General features: G+C 48.9%; 1 protein-coding gene across 1 annotated transcript; it reads left to right on the top strand.

Annotated features, from left to right (window-relative positions):
* The first annotated feature begins 380 nt into the window (after positions 1–380).
* On the top strand, positions 381–18,514 carry mst1rb (macrophage stimulating 1 receptor b). The gene is made up of 20 exons (XM_035520441.1): positions 381–1,663; positions 7,179–7,355; positions 8,469–8,591; positions 9,027–9,197; positions 9,661–9,821; positions 10,190–10,334; positions 10,853–10,989; positions 11,086–11,265; positions 11,705–11,804; positions 12,222–12,440; positions 12,636–12,782; positions 13,182–13,335; positions 13,770–13,868; positions 14,099–14,314; positions 14,694–14,774; positions 15,430–15,611; positions 15,955–16,064; positions 16,224–16,389; positions 16,583–16,719; positions 17,893–18,514. The coding sequence occupies exons 1-20, from the start codon at positions 443–445 to the stop codon at positions 18,122–18,124; spliced, it is 4,158 nt and encodes a 1,385-aa protein (XP_035376334.1). The 5' UTR covers positions 381–442; the 3' UTR covers positions 18,125–18,514.
* Positions 18,515–21,739: the final 3,225 nt, after the last annotated feature.

The raw sequence follows: 21,739 nt of genomic DNA, 5'->3' as shown, positions 1-21,739 counted from the left end.
TCAGAAGTTGTAATCAGAACTCATAGTTGTTTGTGGTGCTGTGTTGTCAGAAAGGACAGTTTCATTGCAGGCCTGCTCTCGCCTCTGCTAGCCAAAATGTGAAGAAAGCCCTCCTTAATACATTTCTGATGAGTCGCCTATGTTTAACTGATTCATCTTTTCTCAGGGTGATGTTAAATGTGTTTGTTTTTTCTCTCTTAAAGAGCTATCTTAGGACATGTAGGCATGATGGTTGAGAAAGGGCTCTCATCTCTTATTTATATTGTAGTCACACAAACCAGATCCTGAATCATCACTGCATTGTTAGACAGTTTGAATACCAGCTCTGTATTTTTGTTGATTCTTTATCAAACATTCCATGGTGTTCTACAGGATGTGTCCAGTAGAAGGACTGTGTTGGAGGTAACTGGAGGACGCCTGTGTTTCTAACCCATGGTTTGACATGGACCACTGGGCTCTCCTGATGGCGTGTGTGTGGATCCAGGTCGCCATTCCGGACGCGCCGGACATGCCGGACACCTGTCCTCTGCTGTCCCTCACGTACGTTAACTTCTCCGTCCCCTACCCCATGCCTTACTTCCGGAGCCGCGGCCCCGTCCAGAACGTGGCCGTCAACCTGGCCTTCAGGGAGGTGTATGTGGCGTCGCGGAACGTGATCGAGGCGGTGAACAGCACCCTGGGTAAAGTGTGGGAGCTGCGCACGGGGCCCGTAGGTGGCGGCGATAGCGAGTGCGTGCTCTGTCGTCTGTGCGACCTGGAGAGTGACCCGCTGCCTGAGGACACGGACAACCAGGTGCTGCTGTTGGACACGTTCCTCATGTACCTGTACTCGTGCGGCAGCTCGCAGTACGGCGTCTGCTATTTCCACCAGCTGCACGAGGGCGGGCGTGCGCCCGCGCCCTCTCGCTGCCTCTTCCGCCGGGAGGTCAACTCGCCAGCCTTCTGTCCGGACTGCATCGCCAGCCCACTGGGCACCAAGGTCAGCATGGTGGAGGAGGGCCAGACGGTGTACTTCTACGTGGCGGCCACGGTCAACGACAGCGTCACGCAGCGCTACAGCCGCAAGTCAGTGTCGGTGCGCCGGCCTCTGGCCACCGAGGACGGCTTCCACACAGACGTTCGTGGCCTCACGGTGCTGCCGCGCCTTCGTCGCGTGTACGCCATTGAGTACGTGTACACCTTCCACACACAGGACTTTGTCTACTTCCTGTCAGTGCAGCGGGAGAAGGCAGCGCAGGCCCCGTCGCCCTATCAGACGCGGCTAGGCCGCCTGCCACGCCATGAGCGGGAGACGCGCCGCTACCGCGAGGTCGTGCTCGAGTGCCGCTTTGAACCCAAGCGCCGGCGACGGAGGGATGGGGCTGGGGGAGAAGCCTTCAAGGATGTCGTCTACAACGTGGTGCAGGCGGCGCACTTCAGCAAGGCTGGCCGCGAGCTCGCCGAGGAGCTTGGCGCCGGGGACGAGGACAACATCCTGTACGGTGTCTTCGCCGTCACCAATGACTTGGGCATCCCGGAGCACGACTCGGCGCTCTGCGCCTTCCCCGTGCACTCGGTCAACTCGTTCATAGACGAGGGCGTGGAGGACTGCTGCAAGTCGGGTCCTGAGCAGCTGTCCAGGGGCCTGTGCCACTTCCAGCCGTGTGAGAGCTGCCCACATGAGGTCAGTCAATAAGCCCCTCCTCCACTCGTGTGATTGGAGCAGAGCTCATAGTGGTAAAGCAGCCCTGGCTATGCACTGACGTTTGCCACGCTGGCCACACCCTTGGCTGCAAAGCAGTGTGATTCATAAAAAGAGCAGCTACTTTCACCCAGCAAAATATGTATAGCGTGGCCGTGTAATGGTTAAGCCAAAGACCTGGTACTGTGGAGGGTGCAGTTTATGGCTGCTGGTAGTTCTTTCTCTAAGCAGTACACAAGGACCTTCAGGCTTTAGATCAAGCACTAAGACTAGGCTCCCAGGCAAAGTTTAATCTTCTCTCCTTTGGTGTTTTCAGTGTTCCAACATGCAAGATTTAGCCCATTAAGTGCCCATTATGCCTGTAAATGTGTTAGTGCAGGAGAGATACTATTGGAGCAGACTGCCGAGACTGGGTCTAAACTGCATGGGCCATATTGGTAAACACATCCGAGTTCTCTTGTGTTCGTTAGTGTCATTCCCTCCTTAATGTCTCCATGCTAAATCGCATAAGTGGCTTCAATTGATCTAACCTCAGCAGTCATTGACCTCTCACATGTCAAATGCTCTGCTCACATTACCCCTGTACCCCTGTACTACATCAGGTTCACTACCTGTTCCTTCCCATATTAAGTCTAAACTTCAAATGTACACCAAGATTAGACTGTAAGTCGAACGATCGCCCAGCCCTGTTCAAACCCTTTCCGTGATCTCCTTCCACACTGTCTGTTGCACACTCAGATCTTTTCCATCTACACTGTCTCTCTCACACCCTCTGGTCTCCTCCAGCACTGTCTCTCTCACACCCTCTGGTCTCCTCCAGCACTGTCTCTCTCACACCCTCTGGTCTCCTCCAGCACTGTCTCTCTCACACCCTCTGGTCTCCTCCAGCACTGTCTCTCTCACACCCTCTGGTCTCCTCCAGCACTGTCTCTCTCACACCCTCTGGTCTCCTCCCGCACTGTCTCTGTCACACCCTCTGGTCTCCTCCCACACTGTCTCTCTCACACCCTCTGGTCTCCTCCCACACTGTCTCTCTCACACCCTCTGGTCTCCTCCAGCACTGTCTCTCTCACACCCTCTGCTCTCCTCCAGCACTGTCTCTCTCACACCCTCTGGTCTCCTCCAGCACTGTCTCTCTCACACCCTCTGGTCTCCTCCCACACTGTCTCTCTCACACCCTCTGGTCTCCTCCAGCACTGTCTCTCTCACACCCTCTGGTCTCCTCCAGCACTGTCTCTCTCACACCCTCTGGTCTCCTCCAGCACTGTCTCTCTCACACCCTCTGGTCTCCTCCAGCACTGTCTCTCTCACACCCTCTGGTCTCCTCCAGCACTGTCTCTCTCACACCCTCTGCTCTCCTCCAGCACTGTCTCTCTCACACCCTCTGGTCTCCTCCCACACTGTCTCTCTCACACCCTCTGGTCTCCTCCAGCACTGTCTCTCTCACACCCTCTGGTCTCCTCCACACTGTCTCTCACACCCTCTGGTCTCCTCCAGCACTGTCTCTCTCACACCCTCTGGTCTCCTCCCACACTGTCTCTCTCACACCCTCTGGTCTCCTCCCACACTGTCTCTCTCACACCCTCTGGTCTCCTCCAGCACTGTCTCTCTCACACCCTCTGGTCTCCTCCAGCACTGTCTCTCTCACACCCTCTGGTCTCCTCCAGCACTGTCTCTCTCACACCCTCTGGTCTCCTCCAGCACTGTCTCTCTCACACCCTCTGGTCTCCTCCCACACTGTCTCTCTCACACCCTCTGGTCTCCTCCCACACTGTCTCTCTCACACCCTCTGGTCTCCTCCCACACTGTCTCTCTCACACCCTCTGGTCTCCTCCAGCACTGTCTCTCTCACACCCTCTGGTCTCCTCCACACTGTCTCTCACACCCTCTGCTCTCCTCCAGCACTGTCTCTCTCACACCCTCTGCTCTCCTCCAGCACTGTCTCTCTCACACCCTCTGGTCTCCTCCCACACTGTCTCTCTCACACCCTCTGGTCTCCTCCCACACTGTCTCTCTCACACCCTCTGGTCTCCTCCCACACTGTCTCTCTCATACCCTCTGGTCTCCTCCAGCACTGTCTCTCTCACACCCTCTGGTCTCCTCCAGCACTGTCTCCCTCACACCCTCTGGTCTCCTCCAGCACTGTCTCTCTCACACCCTCTGGTCTCCTCCAGCACTGTCTCTCTCACACCCTCTGGTCTCCTCCAGCACTGTCTCTCTCACACCCTCTGGTCTCCTCCAGCACTGTCTCTCTCACACCCTCTGGTCTCCTCCAGCACTGTCTCTCTCACACCCTCTGGTCTCCTCCAGCACTGTCTCTCTCACACCCTCTGGTCTCCTCCAGCACTGTCTCTCTCACACCCTCTGGTCTCCTCCAGCACTGTCTCTCTCACACCCTCTGGTCTCCTCCAGCACTGTCTCTCTCACACCCTCTGGTCTCCTCCAGCACTGTCTCTCTCACACCCTCTGGTCTCCTCCAGCACTGTCTCTCTCACACCCTCTGGTCTCCTCCAGCACTGTCTCTCTCACACCCTCTGGTCTCCTCCAGCACTGTCTCTCTCACACCCTCTGGTCTCCTCCCACACTGTCTCTCTCACACCCTCTGGTCTCCTCCCACACTGTCTCTCTCACACCCTCTGGTCTCCTCCCACACTGTCTCTCTCACACCCTCTGGTCTCCTCCAGCACTGTCTCTCTCACACCCTCTGGTCTCCTCCACACTGTCTCTCACACCGTCTGCTCTCCTCCAGCACTGTCTCTCTCACACCCTCTGGTCTCCTCCCACACTGTCTCTCTCACACCCTCTGGTCTCCTCCCACACTGTCTCTCTCACACCCTCTGGTCTCCTCCCGCACTGTCTCTCTCACACCCTCTGGTCTCCTCCCGCACTGTCTCTCTCACACCCTCTGGTCTCCTCCCGCACTGTCTCTCTCACACCCTCTGGTCTCCTCCAGCACTGTCTCTCTCACACCCTCTGGTCTCCTCCCACACTGTCTCTCTCACACCCTCTGGTCTCCTCCCGCACTGTCTCTCTCACACCCTCTGGTCTCCTCCCGCACTGTCTCTCTCACACCCTCTGGTCTCCTCCAGCACTGTCTCTCTCACACCCTCTGGTCTCCTCCAGCACTGTCTCTCTCACACCCTCTGGTCTCCTCCAGCACTGTCTCTCTCACACCCTCTGGTCTCCTCCAGCACTGTCTCTCTCACACCCTCTGGTCTCCTCCAGCACTGTCTCTCTCACACCCTCTGGTCTCCTCCACACTGTCTCTCTCACACCCTCTGGTCTCCTCCCACACTGTCTCTCTCACACCCTCTGGTCTCCTCCCGCACTGTCTCTCTCACACCCTCAGGTCTCCTCCAGCACTGTCTCTCTCACACCCTCTGGTCTCCTCCAGCACTGTCTCTCTCACACCCTCTGGTCTCCTCCAGCACTGTCTCTCTCACACCCTCTGGTCTCCTCCAGCACTGTCTCTCTCACACCCTCTGGTCTCCTCCCGCACTGTCTCTCTCACACCCTCTGGTCTCCTCCCACACTGTCTCTCTCACACCCTCAGGTCTCCTCCCACACTGTCTCTCTCACACCCTCAGGTCTTCTGGTTCTGGAGTTCTTGTTGTCCCACAGCGTTCTTGTGACTGCTCTACTTTGTTTCTTCTTCTTCTTCTTCCTCTTCCTCTTCTTCTTCTCCTCCTCCTCCTCCTCCTCCTCCCCCCCCCCCCAGGGAGTATGTTTACACACATTATGTACAGCATTAGAACACTCGAGGGCTCCCAAACTTAAATAGTGCAATAAATCAGATGCAACTGCTACCACTGTGTTGTTTAAACAGCACAAAAAAATCTCTATCTGCAACCTTATGGATCCTTTAGCGATGGAAAGGAGTTTATGGATGTGTTGGCAAGTGACGTAGACCTACTTTTGTTGGATATGTTAACAGTAGTACACCTACAAGCAAATGGAATAGAATTTTGTTGTTGGGTGGGTGGGTCTGTCAGGACAAGTTTCACCACATTCTGTTGTAGAAGGGGCAACAGAGTGGGTTTTCAGTATGAGATGTGAGCAGTGAAGTGGCTTGTTTTGTGGAGGTTGAGAAATACCATTCCACTTGTTCTGCATCTTTTTATTGGGGCCTGTTTTCCTGTTTGCTCTTAGTGCAGGAGAAAGCAATGCACTTAAACTAAAGAGCGAGCCCAAAACAGGCTGGTGTTCCAGGCTGAATCAACAGGCTTTTGTAGTGGATTAACGCTTTGCTGTAGTAGGGAGGTTGTGTCCTGCCACATCATTAATGCTGCAGCTATCCATTGCTGGGACTACAGCTGACGGTGGGAAACTTAGACCTCATTCCCTGTCAGAGGTTTGCAAGGCGTTTGGTGGGTCGGATGCTCAGAATTTGCTTTGCACAAGCATTTAATCTTTTCATGTGCAAAAAGCATTTTTGAGGATTCACATCGTCGTATGCATCATATAAACCGACGCTACCGATGATGGCCATGGGATACTTTTGTGTCCAGACACTCGCTTCTTGCCGGCCAAATAATCCTCGGTTTGTAAACAGTCCTGCACCGCAATGAATGACATCACTTGTAATTTTCCACCGAGGAAAATGATGTTGCAGTTTTCTTCATGGAATTGAGTTGTACAGAAAGAACCACAAATGGCCTCACAAAAGACGCCTGACTAAGCTCCTTCCACAATGAGTGCGTCTGCTCAATCACAATCGCTTTATTTTTAACCACTAGCACTGTGGAAAATAGTTTGAACACACATTACTGATTCATGAAACAGAAAGAGGCCTGTATGTGCTTTAGGATAGAAAGCCTGGAACACTATGCTTTCTAGAACTAGTACTATGGAACATTCTAGAGCATATTGTAGCGAGAGTTTACCATCTTGTGGTTGAGCAAAGTTCATTGCTTTACCCTTGGTGTCCGTTTGTCCTATTTTTAGCAGTAAGTGTTCTTGCATGCATTTCTAAGTGTGTGTGTGTGTGTGTGTGTGTGTGTGTGTGTGTAGTCGAGTGTTTTGTTTTGTTTTTTAAAGTGGTGTCAGAGAGGGGAACACAGGGATACAAATGCACCTGAGCAGGATTTTTCCCACTTATCGTTTCCACTCAGTGTTGGTTCCACTCATGGTCTTCTTGACCACAGACAGAGAGTCAAAAGGGCAAAAGACCTGGAGAATAAACTGCTTTTTTAGTTCTCTGCTTGTTTTTAAAGCTTCCTTTAAGGAGAACAGTCTGTCCACTCAATCTGCACTCATAATGTAATGAACCTTTAATTTATTTACAAAAGAAAAGAAAAAAAAAGACAGAAAGTTAAAAACATAACCAGTGTCTTCACATTTGAGGTTATATGAATCAAGCAGTCTTTTAACATTTTAGTTTGAATATCACACCCTTTTAATGGAAGTATAAAAAGAACCACATCCGTCGGTCGGCCGAGCGATCCTGTCTGTATCATTCGACTGTGTGATTGGTCCATTACTGCATGTGTGTGAGCAGAGCATGGAGCATAATGCTACGTGCAGAGACCAGCCCACGCTGGTGGCCCAGCCGTATTACCGAGTGGACCTGTTCAACCGGGAGATGCGCGGGACTCTGCTCACCGCCCTGCTCATCACAACGATCAAGAACAAGACGCTGGCTCACATAGGCACGGCCGACGGCAGACTGCTGCAGGTAGCGCCCCGACTGAACGCTTACAGCGTTCTTGAACACCTCGCACCAAACATTCTACAACATGTTGAGTATTCTAGGACCCATGTGCTAAGTAAGGGAAAATGGCCAGACCCTTAAATGACCCTACAATGAAACTTTATTGCTAAGGTTTTTGTCAGCAGATGTTAGCAAATGTCATTAAGCTGTCAGACTTGAATGGAAATTAAAAACAAAGAGAACCATCAAAGCCATTATTTAGGTACCAAAATACTCAGTCTATAATTAAAATACAAAGTCATTCTTTAAGCCAAAAAGGATGTTTGCACAACTCCCCAACACCATCAAACGGTTTGAAGAAAACCGTGTCCCATAAGAAATGAACAAGGCCAAACCAAGTTCATTTGAGTCACATCTTTTGTGAAACTGGCACGTCTGTTCTGCTAAGCCGTACAGATCTAATCATTAATATTTACCAAAGGTAGTGTTGCCCTGGACTAATCTCTGCTGGGAAAGCTGCTATTAAGAGCGTAGGATAAGTGGAACAGCCTTTCTTGAGGCAAACACAGTACGTGCAATTGCGGAGGGGAAAGCAGTATTATAAACAGATGAGTCAAAAAGACTATGATCCAATCCTTGAGAGTCCAGAACCTGTGTATGTCTGAAAACTACAAATCGCACATGAGTCCTCCATGTGTCGTTTCCACGGTCAAACTTGGGGAAAGACTGTAACATGGTCTGAGTTGTTGGTCAGAAGAATCGCTGATCTTAAACAGGTCCGTGGTGATCTTCCTCTCCATCAGCGCCATGTCTAGCTCAAAGTACTAACGTGCAGCGCCCATTCGCCAGACGTCAGTACCACAGAGTTCACGTGGACTGAACAAACACCTGCAGCATCCTGTGGCTTGAGGAACTGGTCTCAAAGAACTGGAGATGTTCCTACAGAAACATGTGTGAAATGAACAAATGACTTGGGTTCCTAAAGCTGTTAAGACACTATAACAACTATATGTGTACAATTTTGGAAAAAAATAGCAAGTATACCAATGCCAGACTGTGTGTGTGTGTGTGTGTGTGTGTATTGGATGTGCATTCTGCATGCTTCACATGACGGTGTGTGTTGTGCTTGTGTTCAAGCTTGTCCTGCGGAGGTCTAGTCCGGTGGTCTTTGCTAACTACTCTCTGGTGGAAGACCAGAGGGTGTCTGCCACTGCTGCAGTTCTTCCTCCAGACCACCTCCTGTTCGTGGTGGGGGAGAAGGTACAAGACCAGACACACTGTGACATGATCAGACTCAGACTCACCATAATAGTACGATGGAGGGCAGCCTTTGGTATAATAGCAAAATCAGACAGCCAGAAAAATCAGACAGTTTGTCCTTATTAGACAATCACTTTGGCACTTTTTCAAGGGTATATTGCCATTAATGTTAGATGGCCGCACAGTTGTGTTTTTAAGGAGACTAATATTAAATAATATATTTGAAATAATATATATGAATGTTTGCATGTTTGCAGGCTGAGACAGCACGAGAGAACACTAGTCCCTTCTTTAGCTGTTCTCAAGTCTTGTTTTTACAAGAATGACACATCAGCTCCCAGTTCAGGCATTAATATGTAGAATTCTGAAACTCACACAACGCTGTTTCACTAGTGTGTGTGTGTGTGTGTGTGTGTGTGTGTGTGTGTGTGCCAGATGTTCCAGGTGCCTCAGAGAGGCCCCGGCTGTCTCCACTTCCTCACCTGTGCGGCCTGCCTGACCGCACCCACGTTCATGGCCTGCGGCTGGTGCTCAGGACGTTGTGCGTGGGAAGCCGAGTGTCCAGGCCACTGGGCCAAGGAGTCGTGTCCGCCTGTCGTCACCCAGGTGAGCTCAGGTTACGCACGCGGCGCTCGGCCACGTTATCTGCTTGTGACTCAGCGGCTGACATGGGGAGTGGCATATCCTAAATGTCACGAGAACGGTATGACAAATCAGAAGTTAATGGAAAAAACCATACACGTGAAGCATAAAAAAAAGCACTTCATATCGATTTTAATAGGTTTTGAGTATTAGTAATGAGGAGATGATCGGCTCAGAATAAGTATTTATGAGTAACACCATTTAGTTATACATAAACAAATGACTGCAATTCTCAAAAAAAAACACCCCTTTCTTCCCTTTGACTGAGTATATTATTACCATATCAGTCTCAGCTGAAAAAATGTGAATTTGTTGTTTTTTTATCCACAGACCTCTAATGATATCGTGGTGGGGTGGGCATATTTACGGTCTGTTCGAGTGTAGCCTTGGTTTTAGACAAACGCGCGTGTTCGTGCTTTCTCCGTAGTTCTTCCCAAAGACGGCCCCCCTCGATGGTCAGACGGAGCTGTCTCTGTGCGGGTGGGGGTTCCAGTCTCCCCATCGTCATGCCATCACCACTCGCACCCATGAGGTGAAGGTGGGCGAGACGGCCTGCGTGGTGCAGCCCCTCAAGAGCAACAGCACACTGTGAGCGCCACCATCAGGCCAAATGCTGCCGTTGCTTTTAAGTAGAGCACAGCAGAGCTCGGGAATTCTGTAAAGGATATTTAAGAGCTAATTGCCGGGGGGGTGTGTGTGTGAGGGAGGGGGCTGGTGGCAGGATGTTCATTTAGGAAAAACATAGCAGTAGAACAACAGGATGTGTCTCTTGTCGATTATTTTTTAAATGTTACAAAATTAATTAAATTTTGGCAGCTTGTGATCACACTGTTGCACATATAAATACAGAATGATTTTTGCGCTGTGCACAAAAAGCCACCATGTAGACATTTATGGTGGGAAATTGCAGACTGAAAACTATTTAAAGCCACACGGGCTCTTTTTTTCCTCTGTAGCCTGATGTGTAAGATCCGCTCTGGTGCGAGCGAGCTACCGTTCCAGACGGTTAACGTCACGGTGAGGGTTGACGAGGGTCGTGTCTCTCCCGAGGGCCGTTACTCTATCCAGGGCAGGGCCAGGATGTCTGGATTCATCTTCGTGGTACTTTTCCTTTTATAGTCTGTCTCGCTGGGACTCTGCCTCTGAAGGGCATAAATAATGTGTGGATTGAGGGTTACAGGTTAGGGACCGATTGCTGAACCCAACTGGTGAGTTTATAGTGATGTATTAGTGTTATTTGAGTCAACATTCTTTGTGTTTTTTGGAACATGGGAACGCCAGGATTAATCAAAACACGCAACCCCGATCTGAAACATCTGAAATTGGCAAGAGTGCTTACATCACACAAACACACACACACACACTCACACACACAAATTATGATTTGTTAGAGGGGTCAGTTTCACTTATCTGTAGTATTAGTATTGTAAAGGCTAATGATTAAAATGTGTATATTTTGCAGTCCTACACTGCACTATATACACATATTAAGCACTAAGAGTCTGAAGTTTATAGGCTGACAAAAGGTTGATATATATTTCTTGTTCCAGTGTGTTTTCGACAACCCAGTGTCCAGAGTGGGTTTGTAATTTTTGGCCTTGTGTGTTTGCGTTCCTCAGCTTCCCAACATCAGTGAGGTCCAGCCTGATTACGGTCCTGTGAACGGAGGCACACTCGTCACCATCACAGGACCCTATCTACACTCGGGGAGGAACAGGAAGGTCACTCTTGATGGAGAGGACTGCCCCGTCCAGCGGTGTGTGTGTGTGTGTGTGTGTGTGCGTCTGTGTGTCTCACATGCATCCCAACCATGTTTTGCGTGTCTGAGTGCCTGCTGTCCTTTGGCCTGCAGTGTGTCTGTGGAGCGGGGAAACCTGTCCTCCATCGTGTGCGTGTCTCAGCCCGTCTCTGAGGTCGAGGACGTGGTGTTGCAGGTCTACATCGACAAGTCCCGTGTCTCGCAGACGCGGGTGTTCCGCTACAAGCGCACACCTGAGATCCTCTCCGTCCTTCCCGACTGCGGCTTCGACAGGTGCACGTTTTTATTCCCTGCAAACACAGCTCGGCACAAGAAGCCCAATGATGCAGACGGTTTTGACTGAGCGCCTGTTAGCATATGTCGAAATCGGGTGAAATGCCACGCTCCGGGGAACTGTCTTCACTCTGTTTCTGAGGCTTTATGCCAGGTCTCCACCCACACTGATTTGTATTGTACTATTAACCGCAAGGCTAAACCATGGTTCTGGATTTCAGAGATGAAGGACATTTTGAGAGATACTGAGGGCTACAGTCTGTGCATTCGCACTGTCTGAGCGTGAAACAGCTCAAATGCTGTTGCATCTACTGCTACACTCTGGCTGCAGTCACTATACAAAGCACTTTACCACTTTATGTGCATGGAGGAATCTTCGTTGACGTTCTGATGTCTGATGATGTTTTTTGCTTCCTTCACCTGTCTCTGTGTTTGGTAGTGGGTCAAGGATCGCCATTGAAGGGAAGAACCTGGACTCTGTTTACAGGACAATCATCCACTTCAAACCCAAAGAGTCACATCTGAAGCCGGTTTCCACTGTAAGAGTGTGGGCCCACTCTCCCGTGCCTTGTCATGCTGGTCCACACATATGGTTTCTAATTTTCTAGCCCTGTTAGCGCCACTGTGGAGACCCACAGCATTCTACGGTGTGTTGTCCTTATTTTGCATTATAACCTCTACCCTGCCCTGTGTCATGTAATCTAGCCTGGTCCCTGTATGTGAAAGCCTTACAACTTCACTGAATCAGGTGTAAAAGAGCAGTTTGCTAAAACAGATAAAACCCCTAAAGCCTGCAGTGCAGATTTTCACTAAGCCCTGCGGTGTGGAGTTCCACTAAGCCCTACACTGTGGAGTTCCATTGAGCCCTGCAATGCTGAGATCCACTAAACCCTGCAAGAGCTAAGTCTCTTCAGAGTGTTTAGAATCTGCGCCTCAACACTTTCTCCGCTCTTCAGGAGTGCCGGGGCAAAGCCAGCGCCACCCGGATGGAGTGCGTCACACCAGCCTTTCCCAGAGACGAGACGGAGGAGGGAGAGCTCTCCTTCGACATGGACGGCGCTCTCGGCCTGTGGAAACAAGACTTCTCCTACCATCCCAACGGGATGCCTATTCCCTTCGAGACAGAGGGCCACGTTCTCATACTCTACCCTGGCTTTGACGAGGTGTCCCTACACGTACGTGTGCCGTCTCACGGTTCCTGGCAAGTTCAGACATAAAAGTGCTGCCAACGATCAGTAAATACTAACGCGGCGATCGGGAAGTGATGCAACCGAATGAGTATCGGTCCTCGTTTTGGCCCTCCCAAAGCTCTCGAGCCACAGTAAATTTGGATTTGTCTCCTTTTTGTTGCTGTGTGTTGTGACCTACAGCACCAGAAGCTCAACCTGGTGAGCTCCTGTATGAAGATCACCATGACCGTGGGAGGCGTCGACTGTGGGGCAAAGGTCCTCGATAATGAGATCACCTGCCGTATCCCCAAAAACCTCACCATCCCTAACGAGGGCTTGCCTGTGAAGGTGAATGCCCCCCTGTTTTTTTTAGTTCATCAGGAGCAGAAGGGGGCGAGGGGGAATGCGTGTTTGTTAGGGTCTTTTCCAGCTGTTCTTAAGCCCAGTCCTGCACATGTTTGTATCACCCCCAAATTTACTTACTCTGATTTAACTGATCAAGTACCTTTAGGAGCTGTTTTCTTCGAGGCAGGGAGAACACACATAAAATTGCCAGACTTCTGCTGTTAAACTGACCAGTGTTGAGGTTCTTCCTGCAATGATCTTTTGACTCCATATGGATTCACATGAACAATGGAACATTTAAAAGCTAATGTTCAGTTAAACTCTTTGTGATTTGACTCAATCACAAGACCCCTTATGTGCCTGTTGGTATATGTACGGCGTAATGACAACCTTCTCTGTCAGATCACAGTGAATGGTCATGTCCACAACGTGGGCACCGTCATCCTGGTCAGTAACCATTACATGGTCGGCATCGTGCTCGGCATTTTAGGAGCTCTGGTGGCTGGCGCTGTGCTGGCCTTCATCACCATGAAACACCTGAGGAAGAAGAAGACAGGTGAGGAAGTCACAACTGCAGCAATAAAACACACTTCCACAGCATGCCTTCTTCCAGATCGGTGATTAACCTCCAAGCGTAATTACAGGCCCAAATTTGTCCCACACTCTACTGAGGTTTTTTTTTTTGCTTCATTATGAATTTTTTTTTTCAAAGACTATGTTGCTTAAAAAGTGAATGCGTTTTTAATTTTTAACCAGAAGTAATTTCTCTTGCCATGCTGGGATTTATTACAACCTGAAGTAAACTTCATTGACTGTTTAGTTGCTTAAACGACCATGATCACAAGGTATTCTGAGGTGTTCCACGCCAGGAGAATGTATGTGATAAGAGCCATTTGTGGGTGTGCTGAGTCGGCTGTCTTCTGAATGTTCCCCAAGCCTTAAGATGTTTGGGAAAAGGTTAAACAGGAAAATGTTTTGTGCAACTGGCAGATTCTCTGGCTGAGAGCAGGCTGACCCACTACTCCCACAACCACAGTTTCTCTGGTAACAGCAGTGTGGAGCTTCTGCCTGCTGGAGACTACAGACGAGGTGATGTCAAGTAGAAAATCTACCCCTGGATCCCATAATTTTTGTGACATTTTCTGACATGCGCAACCCTACCGCTTAAGGTTCAGACTGATTTCCCAGTAAAGATTTGCACAGTAGAAACAGTTTATACTCATGTCCATTAGTTGAAGCAGGGCAACCCAGACCAAAATAATTTTTACGACGGGTACATACTTTAAAAAATGTAATGGGTTCCTGGGGCTTTGACGCAGCAGATGCGGCTGTCAGCCCGACCCCCGTGCCCGCTGGGGCAGGGGCGTTCGCCGGCCTGGGATATGGCAGGACACTGGACTCCAGCCTCGCCCCTCTCATGCCCCCTGAGAAGATCTCTATCTCCAGCTTTCGTCCAGAGCTCCTGGAGGAGGTGAAAGACGTCCTCATACCGGCAGCCATGCTGAACGTGCAGCACCATCAGGTCATCGGCAAGGGTAATCACCCAGGGCTGCCATTTGAACATTGATATTATTATTATTATTATTACTAGTAGTAGTAGTAGTAGTATTTTTAGGTGTTCTTAGAGTATGCTACAGAGTGTTTGCAGTAATAATGTACAAAGACTAAAACAATAAAAGAAAGTTACCTGACGATAGGGTTAGAATTTCACCTTCTAACGTCAAACCAAAATGGCTTGGCCATTTAATGCTTTATTCAATGAGTCACGCAGGTTTATGTTTCTCATGAGGAGACGGAACGGGGAGAATGTGACGCCAGAGGCACTGCGGGCTTGTCTTGTGTCAGGACAGGTTCTAAATAGAGGGCCTCAAGAATGGAACTGGCATAGCTGGTAACCATAGCTTTCCTCTACAGGTCATTTTGGCACGGTTTACCACGGTTACCTCACTGACCACAACATGAGGGAGATCCACTGCGCCGTGAAGTCCCTCAACAGTGAGTTGCCACTTTCTCTCACATGCAGCCGATGCTCTTAAAGTGATGAGAGAAAATGTTTTAGGCGTGAGCTAAATATTATCCTGTGTTCTCACAGAGCGACCTGTGACCTCAGAGTAATAGCCTGTGAAGCCTGTAATCTACCAGGTGCAGAGAGAGTTTGAAAGCATAAAGATTTAGAATCTTTAATAATGTCTCCGCGGGCATCTGAGGACACTGCGCAGAGAAGTTCATGGCCACTGTGCAGGAGCAAAGCGGATCATTTTGCGTTGTTCTAGCAACCGAGTGTACCGAGTTGTACAGGAAACAATGTTATCAATAGTAAGGGGGCAAAATGAGATCATATTTTTTTTAAAGAAGTTTCTTATTTAAATTTAATGGTACCAAACTCCAACTGGTAAATATTGAATATCAATTTGCATAATGATAAATAATGTATGAATGAGATATTATGGCAGAAGTTTCAAAGATCAATATGGCGGTTAGACAATCACTCTTGAAAACTATAAAAGCTCCTGTGTACCCCTCAGGTGTTCTCCAGGGGGTGCTCTAAGGGGAGGTGACGTGAAATAATGATTAGATATGGCTTATGTCAGAGTTTCCTCATCAGTCCATTACTCTCTGTCAGTAAAGCACGCTCGCTCTGTGTCGCTAGGAATAACGGATGTAGAGGAGGTGGAGCAGTTCTTGAAGGAGGGCATTCTGATGAAGGGCTTCCACCACAGCAACGTGCTCTCCCTGCTGGGGATCCTACTCCCACACGAAGGGCTCCCCCTGGTGGTGCTGCCCCACATGAAGCACGGAGACCTGCGGCACTTCATACGCTGCGAGGACAGGGTCAGTGGCCGTGCCGTGCCGCCCCTGTTCAGGCTTGAAACCAGCTCCGTTACGCAAAGTCAGTGGATGGAATGACGTGAACGGGATATACAGGATGAGCGTCCGGAATCAGTACTCAATCAGTGATTCTCGTGTGTCTTCCACTGATCCATGACATTCCAGATATCTGAACAACCTTTGAGTCGTCTTGTTCAGTTCAAGCACTAAATTCAACTAATCCACTTAATAGCGAATGCATAAAAGGACTGAACATCCATGGACTAGCAGGACAGTCACAGCTCCTGCATACCTTGCTTGTAAGGTGGTGTTTCTTATCTCCGTGCTGTGCTGTGGTTTCCTGCAGAACCCTACGGTAAAGGATCTGATTGGCTTTGGACTTCAGGTTGCCAAGGGGATGGAGTATTTGGCCCAGAGGAAGTTTGTACACAGGGACCTGGCAGCCCGCAACTGCATGTGAGTCTTAAACATAGTAATAATAATAATAATCTCATGGATTGGTGAAATAGCAGCAGCTGCTCCATGCCTTGACTGGAAAAGATGCCTTTCTTGCTGTACTGCAACTGTCCAGCAGAGGGCCGTGATTCTTGTGTAGCACTTTCTCCATTCCGGCAGGCTGGATGAGTCGTACACAGTGAAGGTGGCAGATTTTGGCATGGCTCGAGACGTGTTCGACAAAGAGTACTACAGCATTCAGGACCACCGCAAGGCCAAGCTGCCTGTCAAATGGATGGCCATTGAGAGCTTGCAGACCCAGAAATTCACGTCCAAATCTGATGTGGTGAGACGTGGACAGACACAGGCGCCTGTGTGGAGACGTTACGCTAGGTTCCATATCTTGGTCTGCCTTTCCTGTCACTTACTGTCTTAACCCCACCCGTATCCCTCTCTTTCTCTCTTTCTGTCAACCTACTGCTTCTTTTCATACTCACTCCATCTCGCCCTCCCTGCCTCTCATTCTGCGCTTCCTCTAGTGGTCTTTCGGGGTTCTGACGTGGGAGCTGCTGACTCGAGGCGCGAGCCCTTACCCAGAGATCGACCCCTATGACATCACACATTACCTCCTGAGGGGGCGGAGACTGCCTCAGCCCCAGTATTGTCCGGATCCTCTGTGAGTTTCCTCCTGTCCTTAAAAATCGCTGCTGTTGCCAGGACCCCGGTGTTTCACAGGGTCCTTTTCCCCAGTGAAAGATGCCTGGTAGATCTCAGGAAAGATGTGGTGATTGGTTGAGAAGAAGCAAGTTGTTAGTATGGCAAAAACGAGCTGATCACTAAGACCTCTGTTAGAATTGTTTTAATGGCGCAGCATGAAATAGCATATGCTTATTAACTCTGTAAATTTTAGAATTGCGAGAGGTGTTGCATCATAGCTTACAGACTGAACGTGGTGCCCCCAGAATCTAACAGCTCTGTAGCAAATGTTTTCTTGTCTGTAGTTGATGCGCAGCTCGAGAGCCGGCTTAGGCGTTTTCTCTTTTCCGTCTCATCACGGTTGAGAAAGGCGTGTTTACTCGGTGATGAGGGGTGTGAGAAGTCCAAATGAACCACATTACAGTGAGACACAGTCACTGATCATTTAGTTAGGATGCAGTGACAACCCCAAAGCCCCTTTCAACTTAAACTGCATGAACAAGGACCCCGAACCCTCAAATACACCCCAACCAATCTCTCCAACCACCCCCTCCAACCAGCCCCTCCAACCACCTACTCGACCTACCCAAGAAACATTACATCAAGTGACATTGATCCGAATGACTGCCATTAAGTGAACAAAACACAGAAACGTTTCTAGAACCTCCTAGAAAATAATGGAAGGGTCCAGAAACCCATGGAGCAGTTCAGCATGTGACCAAGGAAGTAAAGGAAACAATGAGTGAGGGCAGGTCCAAGAAAAGAGAGATGAAAAACTAGTTGGCACCAAGAGGAGTTGGTGGGTTGACAGCGGTGCACACACTCAGGGCTGACGAGTCCATGTGAATCATGTCTACATCAGTAACTCCTTCACCGTGTGTGTCAGTTATTTTTACCAGATGTTGTCTGATTAACACGCCTACTTATATTTCAGAGGCTCTGTGACCAGATCAAAAGGCCTTGGATAGGATTTCATTGGTGTGTCTGTGTGTGTGTGTGTGTGTGTATGTGTTTGCGAGTGTGGTTCAGAGTCAAACTGATTGTTACCTTTGACTATAATGTCAACATTTGCATCGTTTTGTTGGACCTTTCCTTTAACAATGAAGCCTATGACCTTCTCAAGGAGCCTCTACGGTCTTGGCCTTGTCTGCAGGTTTGCCATAATGCTACAGTGTTGGGACCCAGAGCCAGAGAGGAGACCCAGCTTCTCTACGCTTGTGTCGGTGGTGACCACTATCCTCTCCGGCCTGGACGGGGAGCACTACATCAGCCTGAACATCACGTACGTCAACCTGGACCACCCATGCCCGTACCCCGCCCTCACCGACTCTGCCGACGAATACGAGTCTTCGGATGCCGATGAGGCGGGCTCGCCCTCTGCCTGATTGGCAAAATGCCCCGTCACTCATACGGAAGGTTCCGAGAGGGCACGTGCCAATGATTAGCGCTTATTTCTAAAGTAGAGGTTTCTCACAGTGTAGAGAGAAGCCAGGAAGAAACGAGGCTGGTTATTCCCTCTACGGAAGTCCTGGAGAACATGGAGGCTGTGTTTTTCTGAAAAGCTTAGAAGCGCAGTGAAGTTACAGTCTCCAGCGTGCGTTTAGGGGGATATTCGCTCTGTCATATGGACATTGCTGCATGCCGTGTTTTGGGGAAACAGCGTGGTGTGGGGGTTCTGTGGCTATGACGTTCTTGACTGAACCCTCATCGGCTTAAGCGCTGAGTCAGCTGTATGAGCTGAATCAGGCACGTGTCACTTTGGGGGGGCGGGATGCAGAGAGGAGCTGGGAACAGTTCAAGACTATATGACCCTGCAAAGTATTAGAAATAGTAGAACCACAAGCACAGGTGAGTGTGTGTGTGTGTGTGTGTGTGTGTGTGTGTGTGTGTGTGTGTGTTTGCGAGACAGAGAGAAAGTGCAAATTATTTCTGATTGGGAATGAAGAGAGGTATGGAACTTGTCCTTTAAAGGTACTGTTAGCTGGATGCTGAAAGGCAGGACACACCTCTGTTCTTCTGCTCACAAACATGCACAATCCCTTCTGACCTTTCTATTCATTCAACATACTGGTAACACTTCCAAGGACCCTACTTTCCCTCTAGCAGTCACAGAGACCCTACAGAGTCACTACGGTAAGAACACGACGGTGTCTCCGCGAGGCTCTCGCGACGTGACGCCGCGCTCAGACGACTCTCGGAAAAGCCTATCGATAAAGAAACGCCCTTTTATGAGTCCAGGCCTCAGCCTCAGTTCAAGGGACACACAGTCACGGGATGACCAACACCGTGGATTCCACTGTCACGGAGGTGCCATGTTTCCGCCCTACATGCAGTAATGCGTGTACAGCCGTGAGGATAAGTGCCAGAGTATTACACAAGCATTCCTCCAGCTGGAATCCCACTGAAAGAGATCATATACCCCAAAATCCTAAAGGGATTGACCATGGCCGGATTATGCAGATCTAGGGCCTAACGAGCGTGCATGACGCACGTCAACGTGTTGCGTGAGATGATGACAAATTTGAATTTGGCATTCACCGATATTCATATGAGACAGAGCATGCCAAAATGTCAAGTTCATTAGGGTTTGCTTAGAATTTCATCAGATATGCCAGTAAAATGCATCAAATCCTGACACCTAGGAACTCTGAGAGTGGGGACCTGTAAACGAAAACTCCAGCAAGAGAAACAAGCATGAACTATTGAGCTACATCTCCTGAATGAGACATGCATTTCAGAAGTCAGTCATTTTCGCAGTCATTTGTGAGACTATAGTCCTGTTCACATTGAGTGCATGATCATGTTTATTTGTTTTCTTGTTGCATCGTAATTAGTGTAAGTGAACTGTTTTATTGCTTCATTCTCCTTCATTACGCTGTTATTGTTATATCAAAAGGGGGGGGGGGGCAATTTTTCATAGCTTGGCTCCACAGAAGAGCATGATCCAGTCCTGGGGCCTACCCTGCACCTCCTTACACAGGTGTGCACACACAGGTGTGCACGTACAGACCGTTGCTCGTTAGTGTCTGTGGTCCCGGCATTGGTCTCATATCCATCTGCAGGTCCGGCGGGGTTGCTGGAGTTTTTACATGTGCACGTGTCGTGCTCAACGGTTGTCTTGAGCTGGACTAACGGGTCTGCTCACATTACACGACAGACGGAGCGTCGCCTGTAGGAGTACTATACGCCTAAATGCTGTGTCTACATTTTTCTCATGAAATGAATATATATATATATCCATATATATATCCATATATATATATGGATTCTTCATGCATAGTTCAGTTTGAATGGTACTTTGTAGCTGATGACTGTGTGGGTATCTGTGCTTTCGCTACCTTGTAAACTAAAAAAAAATGTAATGCCCATTATTTAAAACCTTAGAGTAAAGCTAATTTATTTCAGTTATCATAATTCAAATGTATTATACCTTAAAGTGTCCTGGTTCTTCTTGAGACGTTCTGGTAGACACAATTTTATTCATTAGAATGTTGTAGAAAAGATCTTTAAATAAATCCAGTGTAACAAAGCCAAAGTCTTTTGTTTAGCGTTTGACACTTGTTTTTATTTTCTGTATCTTCACCTTTTGTCCGTGACATGTAACTGCTATGTTTTGGCTTTAAATGTGGTGTCAAAGTATCATCAAATGGACATTTGACTCAGGTGAAGTCGCGTTGGCAGATCGCTGCCACTAGAGGTCAGTAGAGCCCCTCGCTCAGTTACAGGTAAGCCACTGTTGTGGCTGATGGATAGCATAATTCTCTGTAGAATTATATGGCCAAGTTGCAGTTTACCTTTAGCATACATATTGCTGAGTACCTCTGTAGCACTAATACATGCTTTGAGTTTAACCTTCCACGATAGTTGCAGATAAAAATGCTGTTTTAGTGTCGGACTCGGTTGCTTGTATTCATGTTGCTGTGTGGATGTGCATCAGCGTGAGTGAGGTGTAGCAGGAAGTGGCAGGTGAGTGCTCAGCAGTGGCGTTTGCTGTCCTTATGTTCAACCGGAGCACTTCCTCCAGGGCAGAGACTGCAGGGTTCACAGCTGAGGAGAGGACAAGACGGCACAGAGGGAATCTTTCTTATGTATATTTCATCGACGTTTTGGTGTTGGGATGCTGTACTGCAGAGAGCCTACCCCACCCACTCTCACTCACACACACACACACACACTCACACACACACACACACTCACACTCACACACACTCTCACACACACACACACACTCACACTCACACACACCCACACTCACACACACTCACTCACACTCACACACACTCTCACACACACACACACACACACTCACACACACACTCACACACACACACACTCTCACACACACACACACTCACACACACCCACACTCACACTCACACACACTCACACACTCACACACACACACACACACACACACACACTCTCACACACACACTCTCACACACACACTCACACACACACACACACACACACACACTCTCACACACACACACACACTCATACACACACACACACACACACACACACACACACACACACACACACACAGACAATTGCCTAAATCTGCCATAACTCTGCAACTTAGACTTTTCTCTATCTCCCTCTCTCTTGCTGTCATTTTGCAAAAATTCCAAGAATGTATAGTTTTCCTGTGGTGTGGAGACGGCCTGTTCTGTGGGTTGTAGCACACGTTATGAAAAGAGAGTAGATACTGTAGCAAAGCATTAAATGTGTCCCTTTACTTAGGAGCAGCAGGGCCATGTGTGATCATGTGATGCTGAATTATTGCTGAATGAGAGAGATGGAACAGTTTAGAAAACCAGATAGAGATGGCTCGATTTAGAGGTCCCAAAGCGAGACCTGTTTTAGGTGTGAGAGTGTGTGTCTTTGCGCTCTTGACTAAAACTCCACAGTTGCTCTGGACTCATAGAGCAGAGAGAGAAAGTAAGTGAGCGAGCGAGTGTACGTGTGTGTGTGGGGGGGTGTGTGTGTGTCTGTGT

This window comes from Electrophorus electricus, chromosome 20, assembly GCF_013358815.1.
Source record: "Electrophorus electricus isolate fEleEle1 chromosome 20, fEleEle1.pri, whole genome shotgun sequence".
NCBI lineage: Eukaryota > Metazoa > Chordata > Actinopteri > Gymnotiformes > Gymnotidae > Electrophorus > Electrophorus electricus.
This window is presented reverse-complemented; position numbering and strand designations above follow the sequence as displayed.